The 25,459-nt window shown below is 35.3% G+C and overlaps 1 protein-coding gene across 4 annotated transcripts in view; it reads right to left on the reverse strand.

Annotated features, from left to right (window-relative positions):
* The window catches only part of FBXL17 (F-box and leucine rich repeat protein 17), a 464,528-nt gene that overhangs the window by 139,459 nt on the left and 299,610 nt on the right, over nt 1-25,459 (reverse strand). For all 4 annotated transcript variants that reach the window (XM_082376783.1, XM_082376782.1, XM_082376784.1 and 1 more), the window contains one exon: nt 18,261-18,337. In XM_082376783.1, the coding sequence (XP_082232909.1) occupies nt 18,261-18,337 (77 nt within the window). The remainder of the gene's footprint in view (nt 1-18,260; nt 18,338-25,459) is intronic.

The following is a 25,459-nucleotide window of genomic DNA, read 5'->3' on the forward strand; positions in this document are numbered from 1 at the left end:
TGCATTAATGATAAGTGATTGGTTAAAAGCATTTAAATCAACCTTACATCCTTGAAATTTCCATGAACAAAAACAATATCCATTTAGAAAGATCTCAAAAAAATGAGTTTGTTGTAAAGAAAAAGAGAAATAGCACAATAAATTATTTTAAAGCATTTGGCTAGTGAAGTAACATCATCTGCTCGGTGGAATATAACATAAGCCCTTGAATCACAAAGTAGTCATAGGTGATGGGTAATCAAAAACACCTGTGCTCACTTCCATTTACCATGGACACATGGAATTATGAACTAGCTGATACACATAATCATTAAACTGATCTGCAAATATAAAACCTCAAATGATTGAGGTTTTATATGATATTTTATATGAATGATGTCCTCATAGCCCTAAATAACCTAAGAGTAGAAGGAAGAAAAATCCTCTTCATATATGGTAGTAGACTTTGTTAGTTTTGCAATATTTTTATCTATAACAACTGTAACTATTTACTAGCTACGATCCAATTTAGAGAAGAGAAAACCCCAAGCAGAAATAAGGATGGTATGTGTGGATGTTTTTATGTTTGTAATGAAAGCATGACAAGTCAAAACCAAGTCTCCAAAATGGAACTAATTTCTAAGTAAATGACTTCATCATTACAAATTTTTAAGTTAATGCTCATTATAATACTAAATGCTCATTATAATAACAAAAGTAGAACTCAGGTAATCTGAATTTAAATATTTGAGTAAATTAAAAATGTATCTCTTTCAACCTAATTCTTTGGCTGAAAGAACAGAAAAGAAATTAGTTTCTTGGGATTAGCTCTCTTGGGGTTAGCTCTCCTATGTCCTAGAATAAAAACAAAAACAAACTACAAACAGACAAAAACATTCCCTTTCTGAATGAGAATCTGACCTTTGGTTAACTTCCTAGATGTGTTCTCCAAAAATGGTACATTAACCATGTTGCTAGGCAACATTGCTTATAGTATCAATGACCCCCTAATTGGTAGACAGCATCTGTCTGGTTTAAGGGAACTATAAATACCTGGTGGGGACACCACTGCTTAGATTCCCTGAGTACACTCATTCTTATAACTGGATGTGTAACTGTTAGGGATGCTAGATGCCATGCCTATTGGTTGTTTTAAAAGATTATTAGTTCTCAGGGGTTTGAAGCTTCTAAGCCAGAGTAGTGCCCACACCCACGCAATGTGGATCTCATCTCCTGGTACTTGAGCCTTCACCTGGTTGGTGAAAGAAGATGTTTCCTGGCCGCCGGGTGAGCTGTGGAATGGGCTGCTGCGAGGTCTCCCACAGAAAAGGACCAGCTGACACTGCCCTATGGCAAGCTGAGGTCCCCATCCTTCGCCCTTCTGAGTAGACTGTGCCAAGTGCCCCCTACAACAGCTAAATGTCTAAGTGTTTAGTTGAACCTAATACGACCTCATGGTAGGCAAGGCGCCTAAATGTTTAACTTTTAGTATTGCTTTTGGTTTTAGGCCTACATGTAACCCGGGATAAACAACAATATTGCTAAAGTCATGAACAAATTAACTTTAATAACATTTTAATTCATTCATTCGCCCAAGAATATTTTAGAAAGTTCATCGTAGCTGTTCCGTGATAGACTGTAAGGTAAGGAGAAGACAAATAGGGGATACTATTAAGTGGCAAGTGCAGTTATCAGTGGAGCTGGCTCTATTCCAGATACATTTCGAGGGTAGAGTTGACCTGGCTTGTTAATGCATGTTGATGAGGTATGAAGAAAAGTGAGGCATCAGAGACACCTAAGTTTTGGCTGGAGTAACTAGGTGAGTAGTGATGCCCTTTTGGAGTCAGAGAACACCGGTAGTGCTAACAAAGACGTGGTACACATGGTGAAGAGTAAACAGCCTTCCACTCTGCATTTAGATTAACCCACTGAAAAGTAAGTACTTATATAAGCCAGTGTGGGGAAATGATGCTCTGAGAATAGTGATAATAAGGATCCAGTTTTATAATCAGCATTTTACATACTTAATTCCTTTTACAGGGAGCAGGAACAAATAAAGAAGAAAAAGGAGGAAAGGCAAAACACATCTTTAAGTGTGCAGCACATCATGTGTTAAATTGAAACAACCCCAAAGTTCAACTTCCTTCACTGTTCAAGGAGAAAATCCTTTACTATGTACTTCACGATAAAGGATTTGCAACTATATGGTGCTTGAGAAATATGCTATTGCTGTAATTTAACTCACTGTATGTGGGCTTCAAGATGCACAGTGGCATTCCAAACCAACTTTTAAAGAAAATTGCATGGAATTTTCAAGACATCAGGAGCATTCTTAAAAGTTATGCAGAGAAAACGGATTTTTGATAGTTATGAATTACATTTAGTGCTGCCAGATTGCAGGGAACGCTCTTTTTGCCTCAGTATGGTAGAATTACTGTTGACAAAGTTTTAATTTAAATTTTTAAGGGTTTAAACGGAAGAATATAGGTCACTGAATTTTCATTCACTGTGTGAGTATTACTAGTGGCAGAAAGCAGGCTTTGTTAGTGAGGGTCCAATTTTGGGCCTGGAGTCCATCTTTTCTGTAGTAGTTGGGAATTGAGTATGTGTTAGCGAGCATAATTTAGCTCTCAGTCAGTCAATCAGTGGACTGAACACGCACAGTTAGAAAGCTGCTTGGCACAGAACAGAAACTCGGTTCAGAAAATACTAAATGCAACTGTGAGACAGACTCAAGTCTGTACAAAATCATCTATTACAATCACAAGCTGGAAGGGATTCGATCTTTCCTAGCAGGTTGTAGATTTAGATAGATTTGTAATAGTCTGAAAACACACTACACAGCTCCAAAGTCTAATTCTAAAATTTTCAACTGGTTTCCTGAAGTTGAAAAAAAAGAGGTAAATATTTGTAGAGCCCACTGCATGTAAAACATGTTTTAAAGAGGCTTGCGATATATCAGGAAACCTTAAGAAATTACAGTAGGTATCTAATTTAAATGCTGTATCTTAAAATAACAAATTTAAAGGTATATGCTACATAGGCTATTAAAAATAAAAATCATTTTCTTGAATAAAAAGTTAAAAATTCTATTTTTTCATAAATTTGAGAGACTAGAATAGATTTCAAATCAACATTCTGTTTAACGAAAAGATGAAGAATGAGCTATGTGAGAAAAGCGGTATAATTATTGAAAGGCTTTTTCCACATAATTTGCCTTTCTGCATAATTTGTGGGTCAGGGGGATCTTTCTCCAGGTTTGTGCTGTGTTTGGTGCCCTATCTGTCCTCAGTGCCCCCAGCTCTAGAATCCATGTTTTCCTCCACAGATTGATGAATGTGATGGATAATACTGACATGTGTAGCACATACTCATGCACATTCCCTGAATTTGCTCTAACCCCAAAATACTGTGGAAGTAAATTTTAGGGGAATATCCCTATGTGGAGTAAAGGACTGGCCTTCAGAATAATATATTTTGTAAGCATGTAAATAATTAGTAATGGTATACTGGTAAGTACCGCACCGAATGCTCTGACAGCAAAGAAGCCACAAATTATGTGCAAATTTCAGCATGCCTGCTAAATTCATCTCTCTTTCTGCCACTCAAGAAGAAATTATCAGAATCCAAGTGAGTGAAAAGAAGAAATCACTGAATCTGTTCTAATTTCTAATTTTTTAGAAAGAAAATCCTTTGCAAACCTTGATTGCAAGGTGTGTTGTAATCCTAAAGTTGAAAACTAATGCTTTAGAGGATTTCACCCAATTTCTTATGTAAACTAGTGCAGAAGGTATGATTCTCATAAAAAGCCAAGTACATTTGCCTCAACATAAAATAGGACTGATTGAATTTCAAACTCTTCATTTATTTTGTAGAGCTGAAATGTTAAGTTCCTTACTGCTGTTCAAAATTGGCTTGAATCTTATTTATTCTGATATATATGTATATATATATCATATATATGCTATTGTAATATGTATGTGCTATTATCAATACATATATATAACAGTAGTCCCTCCTTATCTGTGGGGGATTCGTTCCAAGACCCCCAGAGGATGCTGAAACCTTGGATAGCACTGAACCTTATATGTACTATGTTTTTTCCTATACATACATGCCTATGATAAAGTTTAATTTATAAATTTAGGCACAGTAACAGAGTATCCAAATTGCCATCATCACTACTCTTGCAACTTTGGGGCCATTATTAAGTAAAATAAGAGTTACTTGAACACAAGCACTGTTATACTCCAATAATCATCTGAGAACTGAAAGGGCTACTATGACTAATGGGTGGATACAGTAAGCAACCTGGACACACTGGGCAAAGGCATAATTCACCTCCTGGGTGGGATGGAGTGGGACAGTGCAAGATTTCATCATGCTACTCAGAAAGGCACAAAATTTAAAACTTACAAACTTTATTTCTGGAATTTTCCACTTAATATTTTTGGACCGAGGTTGACTGTGGGTAACTGAAATCATGAATAAGGGAGATTACTGTATTCTCATTCATTTAAAAGAAGTTTTTGGTTACTATAGGATATAAATGATTTAAAATTTCAAATATATTCTCCTCAAGTATGTTCAGAAAGTGTTATTCTAGATGGTTTTGTCTTGGTCATGAGCTGCTTCCTGCGTAACCGTCTCATCCTCAGTAGCCCAGAGAAGCACCTCTGGACTTCAAATCTCCAAATCTGACTTTCCAAGGCTGACTTCAGAAAGATTCTCAAACAGAGGGCAGAAGAGGGGCTGGATCCTATGAGGGCATTATTGTGATTTCAAATCTAAAAGAACAGAAGAATCCTTTATGAGAGGAAGTGAAATATCTTCAAAGCAAAACTGCTTTCTTGGAGAAGCTCCTAGAGCCATATGTGAGGAAAGAGATAATAGAAAGAAAGAAAATGGGAAATTTAACCTAAGAAAGAGATAGAGATGATTAAAAATATATCACAAGTATCAATCATCAAACAGTACTTAGCTAGTTTTCTACATACTTTTTTTTCTGCTTCTAAGAATTATTTACCATATAAAAGTATTTTTGGCAAGCAAAATTTACATCATATCAGTATGAAGGTAGTTCATTGAAAAAAGCCATACATATTAATATATATAAAATAGAAGAGTACCATAACTCCCTGAACACAGAGAGAACTTTTTTGTTTACGTCTTATTTCTAATTTTTAAAATCTCCTTTTCTCTGCCCATACTCAGTCATTCTCAATGAAAGACAAGTTGCTTTCAGGCATTTGGCATGCACTGCATACAGAGGCACATAGGCTGGATCAGCCACATCAAACTCAACACAATTGTTTGAAAAGTTGAAAAGTTCAAACTATTTATTTAATGTCATGCAGATAAACCCAAGAAAAGGAACACATTTGACAGATAAATTCTCATTGACTGAGTCTTAAAAAGCCAAGGGAATGTTTTAGGATATGGGCTAAAATGAATAGTTTAATATTCAAGTTAAAAGTAAGTTTGACTTAATTAGGAAATTAAATTAACCAAACTACCTTTCTGCCTCAAGTGAAAGTTCCATTTAATATCTATCCTAAAGTGAAATCATAAAGAGAATCTATTTGATTCTCTTACTCCCAAAGATATGATAGGAAAGGAATATTAACTCCTTATTTCATAGATAATAAGATCAACACACTGGATTTGATGAGCTTGGGAAGGTTGGCACCTTCTACCTCAAGAACAGTGTCCATTTTGAATCAAGGAAATCCACCACTTTTCTACTCCTAAGCAGGTCACTGACTGAGAGGTCTAGTTTTTATCTATACTTTGAAGGAGATGAACTAGAGCAGTATTTTACAAACTGCTCGTCATTCTAGTAAGTGATGAAATAACTTTAGTGAAAATCCAACAAGCACTTTAAATGCAAAATGTATTTTTCACGGTAGAACAAGGAAGTATAAAAGCCCTGAATAAGATTATGTAACACCATACAGTTTGAACACTTTTCTACGTATTTCCAAATGGGTCCAAGAGGTCATATTTTAGGACTTACTTAAAACAAATGCAGAATATCTGAGACAAAATTAGAAGGAAATCCCCAGAAAATTGATGGGGTAGCTAAAATGTAAAAGTACCTTTCCTTCCCAAGTTCCACCCCTAATTTCTCCAAAAGCAGAAAATGTGGGTAGAATTAAGAGAGTGTTGGATACAGGCATATCTCGGAGCTATTGCAGGGTAGGTTCCAGACCACCACAATAAAGTGAATATTGCAATAAAGCGAGTCACACGAATTTTTTGGTTTCCCAGTGCATATAAAGGCTATGTTTATACTATACTGTAGTCTATTATGTGTGCAATAGCATTATGTTTTAAAAAACCAAGGTACATAACTTAAAATATACTTTACTGCTAAAAAATGCTAACCATCATCTGAGCTTTCAGTGAGTCATAGTAGTAACGTCAAAGATTACTGATCACGGATCACAATAAGAAATAAAGTAATAAAGGAAAAGTTTGAAACATTTTGAGAATTACCAAAATGTGACACAGAGACACAAAATGAGCAAATGTGTTGGAGAAATGGTGCCAAGAGACTTGTTCGACATAGGGTTGCCACAAACCTCCAATTTGTAAATATCGCAGTATTTACAAAGTGCGATAAGGCAGGGCAAAATAAAACGAGGTATGCCTGTGTAAGGAACTAGAAATTTCTAGTGTGTTGAGAATCCCTAAATGAGAATTCTCTAAAACCCAGGGGGCTGATGTTACTGAGTTGTAATGGAAAGGTTGGACTTGTGATGAGATCTAAAATAGGTTTTAAGCTGGAGGCCTAAAATACAGAAAATACTGTGATGTAAGATTCAGAGAGCAGCACAGACTTTGAAGATACATTTTTTAAAAAAGCCTAATTCATTCGAAGAACCAAAGTTCTTTAGAAAAACAGCTGATGCCATGTCTCCAGCACGAAATGCACAAGATGGGCTGGGCATACCTTGACATAATCAGTCTATGTCAAATGGACGTGGGAACCATTTTGAAGAAGCATGTACTACCAAAAGATAGGACAATTTGAGTATCAATTTAAAAATAACTGCAATGGATTATTGAGTTTCTAATAATACTTAAACAAAAGCAACAACAACACCTCATCGGTCACCTTTGAAGAATAATGGAAATGAAATTAGCATGTTAAAAACTGGTAAATAAAGAGAAAGAATCATGTATTATTCCTTCCTTTCCTATATAAATTGAACTCAAGTAAACCAAGAAGTCAATAAAGGAAAGTTGCTCTTAATAATAAGGAAGTCCTGCTAATAAATAAAAAGAGAAAGAACTTCTGGTAAGGTTTAACCCTACCAGTGTTAATGGATATAACAATGTGAGACTCATTTGTGAAAGACATACAGTAAAATCAATTAGTTTAATGTTTAATTTATATTTTGCTATGAGTGTTACTATCATTTTCTAATGGGAAACTTGGAGGACGTTTGTTTTGTTTTGCTTTTTCGCTTTTTTTTTTTTCCCCAAAATAAATCAGATGCCAAGTGTCTTAAGTAGGCTAATTAACCAGTAAATAGTGAAGGAGATTTAGTCAAACACACAGCTGGGGAGGGCAAAATTATCTTAAATTATCTTAAAGAGAAGATGAGACCCTAAGAGAGCACTTGTAGATATAATTTACTGCTTTAGGAGGAAGAGATGCAGCCCTTGGGTTTTTACCCCCTTTCTGCTCCTACTTCTCATGATATTTCAAAAAATGAGGAGCACTGATGCTAAACAGCATAAAGGAGGCAGAGAGCAAAGCCACACTGAAGAGAGATTCAATTTTGACTTCTCAGAGGACATTCTCGGAAGAGGCTCTCCTAAGGGAAGAAAAGTAAGGGGCACCTGACGCAGGTGATGACTCTGAGGCCCCAGGAACTTCTGAGCCCAGGTTTAAGGAAGAACTTAAAGAAGAGAACAATTGCTTATGTTTTTGAGAATGATACAACTGTGTATCTTTAGAAATATCTGTACTTTAAAAAACTGCTATGGAACAAAATACCTAGGACTAAACCTACCAAAGGAGACAAAAGACTTGTATACAGAAAACTATAAGACACTGATGAAAGAAATTAAAGATGATACAAACAGGTGGAGAGATATACCATGTTCTTGGATTGGAAGAATCAACACTGTGAAAATGACTATACTATCCAAAGCAATCTACAGATTCAATGCAATCCCTATCAAACTACCAATGGAATTTTTCACAGAACTAGAACAAAAAATTTCACAATTTGTATATGGAAACACAAAAGACGCCGAATAGCCAGAGCAATCTTGAGGGAAAAAACGGAGCTGGAGGAATCAGGCTCCTGGACTTCAGACTATACTACAAAGCTACAGTAATCAAGACAGTATGGTACTGGCACAAAAACAGAAATATAGATCAATGGAACAGGATAGAAAGCCCAGAGATAAACCCATGCACATATGGTCACCTTACTTTTGATAAAGGAGGCAAGAATATACAGTGGAGAAAAGACAGCCTCTTCAATAAGTGGTGCTGGGAAAACTGGACAGCTACATGTAAAAGAATGAAACTAGATCACTCCCTAACACCACGTACAAAAATAAACTCAAAATGGATTAAAGACCTAAATGTAAGGCCAGACACTATAAAACCCTTAGAGGAAAACATAGACAGAACACTCTATGACATACATCACAGCAAGATCCTTTTTGACCCACCTCCTAGAGAAATGGAAATAAAAACAAAAATAAACAAATGGGACCTAATGAAACTTAAAAGCTTTTGCACAGCAAAGGAAACCATAAAAAAGACGGAAAGACAACCCTCAGAATGGGAGAAAATATTTGCAAATGAAGCAACTGACAAAGGATTAATCTCTAAAATTTACAAGCAGTTCATGCAGCTCAATATCAAAAAAACAAACAACCTAATCCAAAAATGGGCAGAAGACCTAAATAGACATTTCTTTCTCCAAAGAAGATATACAGATTGCCAACAAACACATGAGAGGATGCGCAACATTACTAATCATTAGAGAAATGCAAATCAAAGCTACAATGAGGTATCACCTCACACCAGTCAGAATGGCCATCATCAAAAATCTACAAACAATAAATGCTGGAGAGGGTGTGGAGAAAAGGGAACCCTCTTGCACTGTTGGTGGGAATGTAAATTGATACAGCCACTATGGAGGACAGTGTGGAGGTTCCTTAAAAAACTAAAAATAGGACTACCATATGACCCAGCAATCCCACTACTGGGCATATAACCCGACAAAACCATAATTCAAAAACAGTCATGCACCACAATGTTCATTGCAGCTCTATTTACAATAGCCAGGACATGGAAGCAACCTAAGTGTCCATCGACAGATGAATAGATAAAGAAGATGTGGCACATATATACAATGGAATATTACTCAGCCATAAAAAGAAACGAAATTGAGTTATTTGTAGTGAGGTGGATGGACCTAGAGTCTGTCATACAGAGTGAAGTAAGTCAGAAGGAGAAAAACAAATACCGTATGCTAACACATATATATGGAATCTTAAAAAATAATGGTTCTGAAGAACCTCGGGGCAGGACAGGAATAAAGATGCAGATGTAGATAATGGACTTGAGGACATGGGGAGAGAGAAGGGTAACCTGGGACGAAGTGAGAGAGTGGCATGGACTTATATATACTACCATATGTAAAATAGATAGCTAGTGGGAAGCAGCCGCATAGCACAGGGAGATTAGCTCTGTGCTTTGTGACCACCTAGTGGGGTGGGATAGGGAAGATGGGAGGGAGATGCAAGAGGGAGGAGATATGGGGATATATGTATATGTATAGCTGATTCACTTTGTTATAAAGCAGAAACTAACACACCATTGTAAAGCAATTATACTCCAATAAAGATGTTTAAAAAAAATGCTACGAAACATGTCATTTGGCATTAACTAAAATTGCTTTTAAAGGATCATTTATATGAAGAAATCATTTCTATATGAAAAGCAGAGAAATTTAAGAAGTTATCTGCACATAATCCAGTAAACGATTTGGAGTGAGGAGATTATAGTTCCGGTTTTGTTAATTAATTAAAACCTGTCTGGGCTCAATTTTCGCATCTATTAAAAAAGTAATATTTCTGCTTCCTTCATAAGCTTTTGGTAATAATTTAGAAAGAGAGTGTAAGAAAAATTTTAACTCATGAAGAATTATATACAATTTTGAAATAATTAAGAAAACATTTATTGAATACATGAATACACACTGAATATCAATGAGAGTCTCTATCTTCCAGCTAGGGAATGTTTAATCATAGAATATAACTGATATTTGGTGGCAGCACAACAAAGTTATAGTGAATAAGCACATTAAACCTATTAAGTTCTATAACTATATAATTAGATCTCATGGGGTAGCTGCTTTGCGACATTGTTTTTTTATACACAGATGGACAAACATGGTTATCATGGGATTCAGTTACCTTGTTTAAGCTTTGACAACTGGGAAAATCCAACAAAGCTTTCTAGTAATAAATACTACTAAGCATATCACTGACCTATGAGTGGTTATCCAAGAGATATTTAACACTGAATCCATACCATATGGTTATTCACAGACAGTGTGAACCTGAGGCTTTCCTAGCCTCAATTTCCACATCTCTAGGCTTGAATACTAACAGTCCATAGCTAAGGGGATTAAATGAATAATGCCCCACAGAAAATATCCAATAAATGGTAACTATTCTATTATATTATTATGAAAATTTACACTTGACTTCTTTCAGTTGAACTGGGTACTTGATTAGTAGTTAAAACCCAAAGTAGTGTTTCCTTTTATATATGTTAAGTGAAGTTGTTACCATGGGAATGGTGAATAAGACAGGAAAAGTCTAGATGAAAGTTGGAACTTACCCTGAATTTTCAACTAGAATATTTTCATAAGGTTTCTTCAAAATTTGCCTGTGTGTGCACGTAATCACTTTGGATGATTTCTGCTCTTTCTTTAGATTAACCAATGCATACAAACTCATCCATTCAGACACCTGTTCTTGCTCTGAGCCTTTCCTAAGGCTGTACTACCTCAAAAGCCCTTGCTTCTCATATCTGTCCTCCCATGGCTCCTCCACCAAAAATCCTTCCCCAAAGACTTCAGCTTCTTATGACCTTGTCCTTCTGAGCCCCTACATCTTGTAGGGCTTATTTGTTAAAAAAAAAAATTGACACCATCATGTTGCTTAATATGTTGGAAAACATTTTCACTGCTTATGTCTTCTTTCTCTATGTAAGAGTATATAGTTCTCACCCATCTCTGTATTCTCCTCAGCACCCAGCCAGTAAACATACAGTAAACATTTGCTGAATGAAACAAAAATGGAACTGGTCCAGTATAAATCCCAGGATTAGAAAGAAATTTAAACATTATGTACGTCAATTCCTTACCTAGTGCTTCCATCTTTCCATATTCTTTTCGAGAGATTATCTCGGTGTGAATAACTCTTGTAATAGAGAACTCACTACCACTCAAAATTTCCAGTTTTAAGAAGTCTTAAACATTAGAAGATTGTTTATTTTGTGGGATACTAGAAATTTAGTATTATTGCAGTTATCTTGGTGTTTATCGTAGTCCCCTTTAGATCTACTCATTGCTGATACAATACTGATAATGGTCAATAATGACTCTATTTATACTACAGCATATTTCAAGGAAAACAAATGCTTAGTCTGCATACTTAAGGGTACTAAGCAGTGGGGGTTAAAAATAGGAACTCCAAAAAATGACTTTTCATGTGATTTGGGACAAATTTCTTATATCTGGAACAGGACTCCTTCATAAGATTAACGCTAAAACAGCTAATTAATACTGAAATCAAACACTCTATTTTAGAAATGCTAAAAGCAGTTGAGAGAAGGAAAGTGGGAAAGTTAATATTTCAGCTAGTGATTCGGTTGTATATGGAAACTGAGTATTTGGCTATAAAAATTAATAAACTAAATAATTTGCAGCAACAACATTAATGTATTTGGAGGTGTAAGAAAGTTCAGGGGCAAGCACAAAAACCGGTCCATTCGTCTTTTACATGTAAGTTAGAAGATTCCTTAATCAAAAAACAAGAACTCTATTATATAGGAAGCTAGAGATGGCCTTTGAATTGGTTATGGGAGACTTTTCTTAAAATAAATGTCTTAAGGGCTTCCCTGGTGGCGCAGTGGTTAAGAATCCGCCTGTCAATGCAGGGGACACGGGTTCGAGCCCTGGTCTGGGAAGATCCCACATGCCGCGGAGCAACTAAGCCCGTGTGCCACAACTACTGAGCCTGTGCTCTAGAGCCCGTGAGCCACAACTACTGAAGCCCGCGTGCCTAGAGCCCGTGCTCCGCAACATGAGAAGCCACTGCAATGAGAAGTCTGCACACCGCAACGAAGAGTAGCCCACGCTCACCGCAACTAGAGGAAAGCCCGTGCGCAGCAACGGCCAAAAAAAATAAAATAAAATAAATAAATTCATTAAAAAAAAAAAAAGTCTTAAGAAGTGCTTCTCAATACATTTGAGATGAAAGTCTATTATGATAAGCATGGTTATTGTTCAGTCTTTTATTTCAGGGTTATATAGCTGCAGGCTTAGGATGACCTAGGAAATAGGGAAGAAAGTCAACAATTTCTTTGCTGTTGAGCAAAAAAAAAAAAAAAAAAAAATTTAGAAAACAGTTATAATTAAATACCAAATTTCTGGTGAAAAATCATGACAATTACTGTAAAGAAAGAAAAAAGAGAAAATAACCCTTGCTAAGTACAACAGTAGACACAAATACAATAGTGAGGAATTCCAGGAATGAAAGAATTAGAAGTGGAGAGAAATAACTTTTAAGATGGACATAAAAACAAGGGGAATTTGCAACAGTAGAAGATTTAGCAATTTAGTACTATTTTGTTAGAAACAATAAAAGCTATCTATATTTAAATGACAGAATGGAGAGAAAGTGTGAATAATCAACAGTAAACAATAAGACATTCTTTTTGACTTGCAACTGTATTTTCTAAAGTTCTTCTCTGTCACTTGACAACTATTAGAGTTATTCCTGCTGACTAAAGGAGGTGAATCTTACCCAGCAATCTTGGAGCAGTTTGAAATACAATTTGAAAATGAGACAAAACATAAAAGAAAAAACCAAGAATTAAATTTTAACTGGAACATCATTGTATGTAATGCATACCTAATAATATGAAAAATAAGATGGTGTAAGAAAGAGCAAAATTATTTTTGGTATAAGATTTTTTTCTTGAATAATATATCAGTGTTGGTTTGGCAAGAAAAAAAAAAAAAAAATGAAACACTCCTGATACTAGTATAACCCAGACTGCTTCTTGGGATCTCTTTTTGTTTCTTCAGTGTGCTTATTTTGAAAATGTATCCCAGATCCCAATTTGGGTTAACTAATAGCTAAAGAGGTCTGGTATTCCAAGAAGAGGTAGCGAATGTACAACTTATTAATCTTTCAATAGCGTCAGAAGGCCAACAAGGCTGGGGTGAGGTACGGGTTAGACCAAAGCAAAGATTTATGGCAGCAGGCACTCCCTGCCATTCTTCTTGTCTGGAAAAAGATGCATTACCTGTTTCTTTTTTTTTTTCCTCTCTTTTTTTTAATAAGCAGGCCAGCCCTGTCCTCTGGATCCCAACAGGATGAAAGCTCCAGGAATGCAGAAACTACATGTCCTGCCTCTAGCACAGAGCCCAGCACATAGTAGGTACTGAATCAATATTTGTTAACAGAATGAATATACATCACATCTGTTGTGTGGCAGACCAACTGAAATGACATCTCACATGATAACCACTGGAACAAATGACCTCCTTGCCTTGGAAGACCTTTTGCCCAGAGCAATCCAAAAGCTTTTATGGCACGCCTTGGGGTTAGGTTTAAAAGTCCCAGATCAAGCAGAAGCGCATTGGCAAGCAGAGTAAGGGGCAGTCAAAGACTGTCCTCAGAGAGCAGCCCCAGGGCCTGCGGGAGTGACAGGAGAACGTGGAGCGGCCCAGTTGAGCCCGTGGGTTGTCAGAGACTTGTAGGCCCCAGACATCGATGTCAGTAGTTGAGTGTTTACAGTCCTCTTTAATTAAAAGGTTATTTGACAACTTGAGATGGGAAGCAAAAAGATATCCTCTAGAGTGTATTTCAAGGGCCCTGAGGAGTGCTAAATAAAGTCAAAGGAAATGTGATAACAACCCAGAAAGGAACCTGGGTCCTTTTTACAACTGCTCCCTGACACAGGGTCACACTGGTAACCTTCACTACGGAGATGCTAATGGAGATACGGGCTTTATTCATCCATCCCATTTACTATACCACATGTTCTATGCCTTGCAGCTGGAGTAAGACTGGCTCTGACCTCTGTAGGCTTGAATGATACAAGTTGTTTTCCCTTTAATCCTAAGGATACACTGTTCTGAAGGAGGAGAATTTTCAACAGAAAAGTGTTTGAAGGTGAGCAGAAAGGTTGGTTGTAAATTACTAATTGATAAATTATTATAAGAACAAAAAACAAAAGCATAAGGGAAGCCAAGAGGAAATTATCCAAACAAAAATGAAGGTAACATAGAGAAGAGATAGGGAAGAAACCTAAGATAGGGAGACAAATTAAAGATTTTATACTTTTCGCTGCATCTTTCTTTTTATTCCCCACTAATAAGAATCTGGTTTAGATAGCTTAGGTGTGGAAGTCAACTAGGCATGTAGAGACTAATACAGGTCAAACTTCTAAATAATGATTCCCACAAACAGAAAGCCACACTTGGAGGAGGAGGGCTGATTCTTCTTCAGAAAAAGTGATGATTCTATAATTATAAAAACTGCCAATTAGTGACTATCCACTATGCCACCAGGCACACACAGATGTTTTATATTCATTTTCACTACCTTTTATGGTGTGTATTATCATGTGCTTAACAGATGACAAAACTAAGAGGTTAAGTAACTTGCTCAAGGTCACAAAGAAAAGAAGAGGCGAATTCTAACCTACTTCTCTGACTCAGTTTGAGTTTTTTTCCCATGATACGACCTATAACATTTATTTGTTTAGTGATAGAAGAGTGACAATTTTAGATTTCTCTTTAGGGAGCAATTTCCCAAGACTGTATTTTCCATTTAGCTGTGCCTGAATTATTGATTTGTTTATAACTGTTATCCTTTACCATAAAGATCTATGTTCAATCTGGGGAATAAGAAGCCTATTAGAATGATAGTTTTCTTCATGACAACTGTATCATATATCAATTAAAATGAACATAACTTCCTAACAGCCTGGGCAGGTGTTGCTAAGTAGTATAATACTACACTCAACAACTGTGAGAATCTTGAGAAAAATTACAGATGATAAGCCAGGAGAGCTGCTGTTTCTGAATCAATGCATCCTGCAAAAAAACTTCAAAAATCTCAGAATACTGTACTGAAAACATGTACGAACACAGCACCAAAGAAAAAGGAGGTGAGGAGGAGACTAGCTAGAATATGAGCAAAGCAATAGGAAGCAGAATTAGGGAGTAGTCTCTTAAAGGATGAAATTACCCTGGTAACAGGTGTACATCAAATTTTACAATTTCTAAGTAGCCTCAAACATCAAAAAGTCCCACAGAATATGTCTTTAATTATCCAGTTAAAGAAGGAAGAAAGCATCTGCTTTTCCTTCTTAAAATTTATAATTAACACAGGGCAAGGGATCACAGCCTCCCCTAGTAGAGCAATGACCTCCAATAACATGCTGTTTCTCTGGTTACAATGAAGAATCTTTCTTGCTGTCTTTTTGACAAAAATTGTTCACGTGTTATTGGCATGGTGCCAGAGTAAAAAAAGATGCGCTGAGCTGAGTGTTTAGTAATTTCTTTTAATTTTAAAATCAAGTAGCAATTATAGTAAAATCTCATAAACTGCTGACCTTTCCCCCTCATCCTCAACTGTGCCCATTTTGAAAAACAGAACCAACAGATGCACAGAGACTTTCGCCACAAATCCTTAGAACACTGAAAACAGCAAGGAAGAAGGAAGAGAGACTAGGTGGGGCAGAGAGCTTGAAAGCTGGAGGGACTGAGGTATGAAAAAAACCGTGATAGATTTCCTGTCTGGGTGGAGGGAGGACGTCCTCAAAATTTTCACTTCTACTTCCTCTCAACTAGACTAGATCAGTGGTTCTCAACTTTGGCTGACATTGACATCACTTAGGCAGGTTTTATTGCCTGGGCCCCACCTCCTAGAAATTCTGATTTAATTAGTCTTGTGTAAGGTTCAGGCATCAGAATGCTTTAGAAACTCCCCAGGTGATCCTAATGTGCAGAGAGGGTTGAGAACCGCTGACCTAAATAATTCAGAGATAGGAATAAATGCAAACCACATGGGCAAAGTTCTAACAGTTTTCACCTCACCAGGAGAAAAAAAATCCTGAGATCTCAAAATATCAGAACCTGAGAATATCACTAAACAATAGCAATAAACCTTCCTTCCTTCCAAGGAAAGGAAAGGAGGTAGAAGAATTTTGTGTGAATCTTTTGTCTGTCCCACTCCTGTAGGAAAGCAATTTTTCTCAGCAGTATACATTGTGCTAATCATTAGACTAGGTACCAGGTACACATAGGAGCATGAAGTCAATTCACAAATGAGGAAACAGCCTCAGAGACGTGAAGGAATTTCCCTAAGGCCAAAGAACAAGGAACGAAGACAGAACTTGATCCCAGATCTGTCCCAAGTCCAAAGCTTTTTCTCTTTTCCGTATCTTCTGGAACATTTCTTCGCACTGGCTAACTTAACTGGTACTGGGACAGAGTGTAACTTTAGCAACATTTTCCACTGCAGGACCTTGAAGAGTTCATTCTAAGGAACTTAATCCATAGCTCTCCTGGCAATTAGCAATCTGACATTGACAGCAAACAGGTAAAAGGGAGAAATATAAAGTAAGGTTGGAGGGGCAGGTAGGAGACTAATGGTAAAGGATCTTGAATGCCAAGTAAAGAGTTTGCAACGAATGAATGTACTAGTTAATTAACAAATCTACAGGTATTGAGGATATGCCCTGTGTTGGGCAGAGAGAACACTCTAAGGCCTAGACAATAGGGAGATATTGGAGGTTTTAGAGTTACTGTATCTAAGTGGCAATCTAATATGCCAAACCAGAAAACAAACTACAAGGAAAAAGAAAACATATCAAAACACTCCTTTCTCATGGTATAATTAGGAAAAAGACAACAACCCAGAAACATTATGGATAAATCCATGTAAGACATTTATCATTCTCAAAAAATAAACTTTGAAAAGAAACTAGGGTTATTTTCAAGCCAAATCCTTTATGTTATTTTTTATTTTTTGTTACAGCTTTCATAGAATTTTTCCAAAGGATGAATTTAGTAGCTGATAAAATGCAACTCTCCCACCCAGGGCAGATGGTCAGTATGACATCTTAGGATTGGAGTCAGTTATTAGCATATGTTGGAGTTAACAATAAAAAACTTAATGGATTATTAGTTCCCTTCAAGGCAGAAAGCATATTCTCCAGTTTAAAGGAACAAATTTAAAAATCAGAAAAGAAAAATGGAAACCATTTTAGTCTCCCACAAAGCCAAATAATTAGTTAAAACTCTGTATTTAGGTTACATATGCAAATTAATAGGAAAAAATATATAAAGCTGAATGAAAAAGGAAAGGCTAGGTTACTTTTCTTTATTACTCCAATAGGATGATTTCATACTTTTCATATTTTTATAAAACAACTTGCTTTTCTCCACTTTAAAGGGATATTTAAAATTAAGATAATTTAAACTCTTACAAACAAATGTATACCCTTTACTTCCTGTATATCTTAACTTCCTATTAGAAGTTTCCAGCGTTTTAAAGAATTTAAGGCATTAAGAAGGTTGGCATTTGGAATGGCACAAGAATGCATTTTACATGACATTAAATTAAGCAAATCAACTCAATGTAATAATTTCTTTAGTTATATTTATTATATCAAATATTTAATTATCCTAGTATTTATTTTCATCGTACAGCAATTTTAGCCATACTTTTTAATCCTATGTGAGTGTGTATGTGCATGTGCACATATGTGTGTATAATTTATATGTGGTGATAAACTGATATACATGTTCATTTTTACTCTGGTTCCATTTTCATGATTTCTTGATTCGGGGGTGTATGATCAGAGAGTACAAGTAAAGATAAATCTCATAGTCTCTATGAGTTAGTAGCTTTTGATTTCTTTTAAAAAAGCTTTCAAAGATCTTGTACCTTTTTATTCTTGAAAATGATTAGGACAATGGCTCATTACATACCATAATCTGTGATTTTACAGGACACCAAATACAGCTCTTTCAGGTTTTGTCCTTCCTTTGCAATGACCTCCACACACCTAAAACACACACAAAAAATGGTGAGTTACACTAATGCGTTTCAAGTTAAATTAGCAAGAGTTTGGCCAGGACTATAACAGGAGGAGGTCTGCGTTTGAGGAATGCCACAGCTCTCTCCTTTCAACAAACCTCTTTCAAGGTGTTTCAGGAAAAGGTATTATATTCCCTGCTTTAAACTCAAGTGCTCTAATACCTAAATGACTTTAATTAAATACATTTATGACTAGCACATCTTTTAAAACCAAAGTGATGAAAGAGAGAGATTCCTGTAAGAGTAGTGTTATATTTGGTAATAAAGGATTAGTAAACATGTGCTATATAATGAACATATGTTATTTACATAAAAAATAATGTAATGAAAGTGTAGAATATAGACAGATGGTCATTATAAAAGAACGGTAATATTGCTCATGGTTTAATTATTAATGAGGGACTTTGATAACACTGAAGTACACATCTTGTGAAATTTTATTCAAAATAAAAATGGTTTAAAAATCTGTAACACTGATTAAAGATGAAAGAAAAATCGTACACATAAGAACTTTAAAATCTTTTACTTTAAAATGTCTTATTCTTAACATTTTAAATGAATTGTTGCATACATATAGGCCATTTTCATAATATAGATATGTAAGATTTAAAGTCTTTTCTGGTTTCATTTCAGTTAAAAGGTTTTTGAATGGTGTACTCTGCTCTAATGGACGTAGTGGAACATGTAGTACAGAATTGAATGAACTTTGAAAACAATGATTAACAGCGTGGCTCAGTCCCCTGAATTATCAGAAAAACCTGTACAGTCAAACTGACACATTGGCATATGCATCCTTCAATGCAGCCCCTGTTTTAATCTTTATAAATAACAGTTAAGTAAAAGGGTAAAAGCAAAAAGAGTCATTAACCTTTTCTAGAAAGTAAGGATCAAGTAATTTGATACCTATGTGTGTAATCCATCAAAAAATTACTGAGTATCCATCTCTGTCTTTCAGATATTTTATTTGCTCTCTGGCTTATTTGTAGGTATCTTCATAAAATGTCAGGAAATTTTATACAATTTTACTTCACATAATTTATTACTGAAGGTTAAATTAGTTATAGAGAAGACATATTTTTCTTTTAAAAATATTTTTATAGAATATTGTTTTAATGGAATGATAAACATTTCTAAGTTCCTCAGAATAACTGAATAAACATTTTTTTGGCTATTTAAAAAAAAAAGATATATGATAAAAATGGGTAAGCTCTTCCATTGTTACAACAGAAAACTTAAGACAGTAACAATGTAATTATGATTGATACAGCTTATTATGAAGGGAAATTTTTAAACCTAATTCCGTGTCATTTCGCTTTACCGTAATATTTGAATAAAGTCATAAAAAAGGGAAAATAAAACATTACAGGCAACAACCATGTTTTACATATGACTTTAAAAACTAATTTTTACATACTAAGGATAAAAATAAAGGCCCTAGATGATTATAATATTATAAATAGTTAATAAAAAGTCTACTTTCTACCGTATCAAATATACATAGCTCTCTTTCCTCCTCCATTACCTACCAAAAAAGTTAGCAGATCCAACATTTTGTATGACCACCACAAAATGAAATAAGTTAGTGCAGAAATAATGTTCATATCATTTATTTTGTTCTCATGGTCTTTTCAAATAGTTCAAAACACCTGATTTTACATCTGATTATGGAAAAACTCTAAGCAAATACAATATTCTATTTGTGTTCCTGCCACTTGACTCTATACTAGGTATGCTACAAGCACACGTGAACATTAAAGACACACAGAGCAGACTACAGACAGCAAATAACACAAATTGATTTCAGTGTACAAGCCAGATCAAATGCTATTTCATAGGCAACAAAAACCGGTATTCACATAAAATCAGATAATCAATCACTGGATAAAAACTGTCCTAAAACTGATGAAAGGCTATGAGCATCAAGTTTCCTCCCTACATGACAGAGAAAAGCTATGAATAGATATTACGCATATATTTAGCTTACTCAAGAGGCAATAGCCAAGAGAAAACACGTGATTAAGAAATAAAAACAGTATAGTACGTATCTTTTAGAGGAAAAAAAAGAGAAACATAAGACAAAAGCACTTTGCTTTTACAAAGGATCACCTAGGATTTTTGTTCTTTTTTAAAATTTCTTAAAAATTAATTAATTAATTATTTTAAAAACAAGGAATGCTTCATGAATTTGTGTGTCATCCTTGCGCAGGGACCATGCTAATCTTCCCTGTATCGTTCCAATTTTAGTGTATGTGCTGCCGAAGCTAGCACTTGCTCTGCTTTTAAAAGTTCAGTCACATAAGGTTTTCCAAATACTTTTAATTACCCTGTAATCACAGCCAGTGTGCTAGAAGTTATGCACAACATAAAACTATTCCGCAAATAGGAATTCATGGAGGAAAAAGAAGTATTCCTTGGAAGATTTTTAGCAAAAATTATTATTTTTTTAATTTAAATATCACATATTTCATGGATGTGATATTTGAGAAGTCCCAAGTTCTGTGAACCTGGTCTGAAACTCAATATCATATTAACACACAAAATTGAGTGGTTCAAATAAATAGGTAAAATAGCTATTTTTTTGAGAGTTGAAAATGGAAGTGGTTTATATTATCCTGTTACTGCAAATTGGTGAAAATGGAACCCCACATCAGGTCCCTGGCTAGTGTCTGAAGCCCTGTGATTAGTCTAGGCCTAGTTTCCCAGGCAGCTTGTAGTGACAGCAAGTCATGATGAGAGACCACGCTGGTGACTGTCCTTTCCTTCTAAAACTTTTAGAGTCTATTCTAGAGTATATTTACAGGAGGTACCCTAACACAAGTCTGTCGACCACATTTACTCTAAATAATTCTACTCTGTTTTAAGAGTCTTGGCTTTAGTCATGACCTTTATTTAGTGTATTAACATCAGAGAATTTCCCAGTTCACTGCATAGACTGTATGCAGGCAACAAACAAGGCTTAGTAATTTACACCTTTTGACTACAGGTATTCATGTAAATTTTTAAGGGGTATTAAAAATGATACCAAAAAAAGGGAGGAATGTTTGCAAAGTCATAGTCTGTGAGAAGCAGAGTGAAAGAACCAAAGACCACATTTAAAACCTTTGCTTCTCCATCCCCTCTCCTATTCACAGATACCAAATAGGAGAATATTCATTAATCTCAGTGATTAATTATAGTTTTGTCCCTAGGGGTAAGCCATGAATTCCTAAACTCAGAATCCAGAATTCAAAATTTTCCCATTATCCCCCTACCCGTCCCCACCATCCCTAAGGATAAACCTCAGAATACCATATGACCAACATTTTCTATGGGTCAGTGCATTCAAAGATTTCCTATTTCATGCATGACAACCTAAGGAATTACAAAACTTGGGAAAAGAACAATATCCTTAGGGAAAGTAATAATCTATAAGATTATTAAGAACAAATTCATAATATAGGAATATGGCATAGTGGAAAAATGCAGAAGAATATCAAATATGGTTAAAGTAGCCCATGAACATCAAACACAAACCTACTAAACCACCTTTCCGAGTTCTGAGAAACAAGAGGAGACATGTTTTAACAAGAGTGCATAAAGAATCAGAAGACATACATTCTATTCTCACCTGCATGAAACCACAAAACAACCCCTATCTTCTTCGAAGTCCCACATCATCATTCTTTATAAAAATGTGGGTCTATATGAAAAATTTCTCCAAATCAAATGTCCTAGGTTCATTTAAATATATTTTAGTTCATTCTGAATTGCCTCCCCTCAGATTATTTTCTTGCTTTTATGTTTTGGCAGGGTTCTGAAGAGAATTAAAAAATTGCGACCATTGTAAATTCCTGAGTAACAGCTGTTGAGTTCATATATATATAAATTCTGTTAGAACAGTGAAAAGGGCCAGAAAACCTGCTCCAAAGTATCCAAAGCATCCAGAATTATTTTTTATAATAATGTGATTTTATGCTCACTTGCTTTTGATAATGTTCTAAAATGCACCTAAAACATTTGATGAAATATGAAAAACAGCAAAAAGGTACTTTTGTGAGCAATATAGGGTTTTTTTTTTTTGAAGAAGAAGAGAAGGCATTACTTAGTTTCAGTGGAGGCAAAAATCTGTCTCCCTAGCAATAGATTCCTAGTAACCTGATTTATGTGAAGGGTAAAGGTTAATGAATTAAGCTGTGTAAGCTTCAAAACTATCAAAGGAATTCAAAAGAGCCTTGAATTATAGAAAACAATGGCCATTCTACATACATACCAAATTTTTATGTTTTTTGTCTCCTACTCAAAAGCTGGAACATGGCATTAGTGACAATTGAAAAGAACTAATGAGGAAATATGACTACATTGCTTGCAAAGAGGAGTGTCCTAGGAGACCTTGTTACTGTTTGTGATGTGTTTCAAATCCAAATGAAGCTAATTGGAGCTGCCAGACACTGGTTTGCAAATCTCACTTTAAAGGACAGGCTCAATCACCTTAGAGGTGTGAAAAGAAATGTCCCCATTAGAGATGCATTAGTATGTGGCTTGGTGAATTTCTAAATAAACTTTAGGTTGTTCTTTCCTAAGTCACTTTTGTATTTGGATAATAGATATATCTTCAAGCAGAAGAAAAAATGCAACAAGACAAAAACAACCCTACAGATTTAAAACAAAAAGTATGAACAGTGCTATAAAGTAATTGGCAAATAAGTGCAACGGGGAGCTAAGTACGTTTAAGGTCGAATAAACACGTAGATCAAACGTTAAAACTCCTGAAATACAAACACATCATAAAAGTGATCTATTTGGGGGTTTCAGAAATAGAACTTCATTTTCATCATTTCCTGAAACTAGACAAGCCAACAAACCACCCTGTGTTATATAGATTGTAAGTGGGTAAAAGCAGAAGAGGCTGCAACACACACACACACACACACACACACGAAAAGGAATAAAAAGGATTTACAAGATCTAAAGAGAGAAACAAGGGAGCAAACTTGGTTCAATTCTGTGCTACAAAAGCTCATCCTGACTAACTCATATACGGGTCATTTAAATGATAGCAGAGGTCACCAAAACACAATTTGGCATCTTACACAAAGAATAATGATATTTGATTGATTTTTCTAAAGCCCCAAATCGAGTTTTACTAAAGTATAGTCCAATCCCAGTGCAGCAAATGAATGGACATGATTTATAGGTATACCCTGCTTTCAGAATGTGCACTATGTAACAGACTTCTATGTTAAAAAAAGGTGAATTTACAGTTAAACATTTACAAGATGAATCAATTCAAGAATTTACTAATAGTACCTTTCCCCTTATATGTGAATATAATTTCATTTATAAACATTCCATTCATAGGTACTCTTTCTAGTAACAGGACACCTTAACCTTACACAGCATGCAGTGGTTATTTTTATCTTTAACTTAAAGAAATGTACATAATGACAAATGAAAGCCTATTTTGAGAAAGTGATACATGGCATCAAATTGATACATTGAGCACCCTTTGTATTTCATGGTACACTTTCTTGTAAACGTTCTTCTATTCCATCCCTTTAACAGCACAGTATCAAATGTATGCTTAAGTCAATTTTTCATGCAAACATCTAAAGATAATCTCATAAAAGAGATGCTCACTGCAAGAGAGATTTTTTTAAAAGGATGACTTGCAATTAAAGTGCTAAAGCGTTCACTCGAAACACAATATATCTCAGGGGCAAAGACTAGGAGTGACATGCAAAATGTCACCAGCTCCACCAGTTACAAGTCTCTTGGGATATTCATTAAGTTCTCACTTACCAAATGTTATTCTCTGGAAAGCCAATATCTGATTAGTGAATCCAAGATTAATTTAGGTAGTTGCTACTTAAACAGTGGAAAACTGATGCCCATTTTGGCACACAGAGATAGTGAAAGATTACACAATGAGAAGAGTGGTTTGTTTGTTTTTAATAAGATGTACCACAATAAGTGGCCTGAGATGTTATTGAAACGTAAATTCTATGGGTTTACATCTCTGCCAACAGAGGTGTTACACCTTTGGAAGAGGTAGAGCAGATGTTGTCACCTGCTGATTCTGTCTGGACCACCCTTTCCCTGACAGTCTCTAGCATTAAGTAGGTTTCCTAACTGGAGAGTAAGTAGGAGTTAGCACTGAAAAAGGAGTAATACAACAGCAAAATAATATTTTCTAACAATATTTAGGAGCGACCATCACAAACCAGCTCTTACGGGAATATTTTGTTCCTTCACTTATATAGCAAAACATGTTTAATGTAATTTGAATGTTTCTTAGAGAACTTTAAAAATGTTTTTCAAATAGAATAAAGCCTGCAGTATTTTTTTAAATGCACATTTTCCTTAAGCTACTAAGAAACAAAATGGTTAAACGTTTTTCCAAAGCAAGGGGGCAGGGGAGAGGAAACCAAACTAACACATTTGGATAAACTTGGTTCTGGCTTTAATATTTCAGATACATTTATCCAAAAGTCTTGTTTTTAATTTTAGCCGTTGTTCCATCCTTTTACCGCAGCTACACTAAACCATTATATAATAACTTGAGCTAACTTTTTCTAAGCGTGCCTCCAAATATGCAAAAAGCAGAAAAAAGATTCTAAGCTATTTCTGATTTATTTCAACAAGGTTTTATTAAGTGTAAATTATGTGTCAGAAATGTTAAAAGATCTAATCAGAAAGCCACATTATTATGAAATGATGGACATAATACTTCTAACCTTGATAAATCAACTACTATTTATTTTTGCTGCTATGGCTGATATTAATGTTCATACCCAGCAGCAGAAAAAGCATATCACTATCTCTATATCTACTGAAAATCAACTGAAAAGAGTCATGTTTCAGGACTGAAGGAAATGCTAGAAAGAAAGGGAAGGGGAAAATTTAAAGGTAAGACTTCCTAATTCAGCAGTTTAGTCATTCTTCAATGGAAAAAAAAAATGTAGTTATTTTGAAATAGGAAAAGTTAAGAAATCTCCTCCATCCTTAAAGTTTTTGGGGTTCCATTAATTTATAGCCAATATCTCTGGGGGAATCCAGGCATTGCACAGTGTTGATACAGTTAAGACTGGTGCTATCTTTATGGTATTCTGGC

This window comes from Balaenoptera borealis (assembly GCF_965194805.1).
Source record: "Balaenoptera borealis genome assembly, chromosome: 2".
NCBI classification, from domain to species: domain Eukaryota; kingdom Metazoa; phylum Chordata; class Mammalia; order Artiodactyla; family Balaenopteridae; genus Balaenoptera; species Balaenoptera borealis.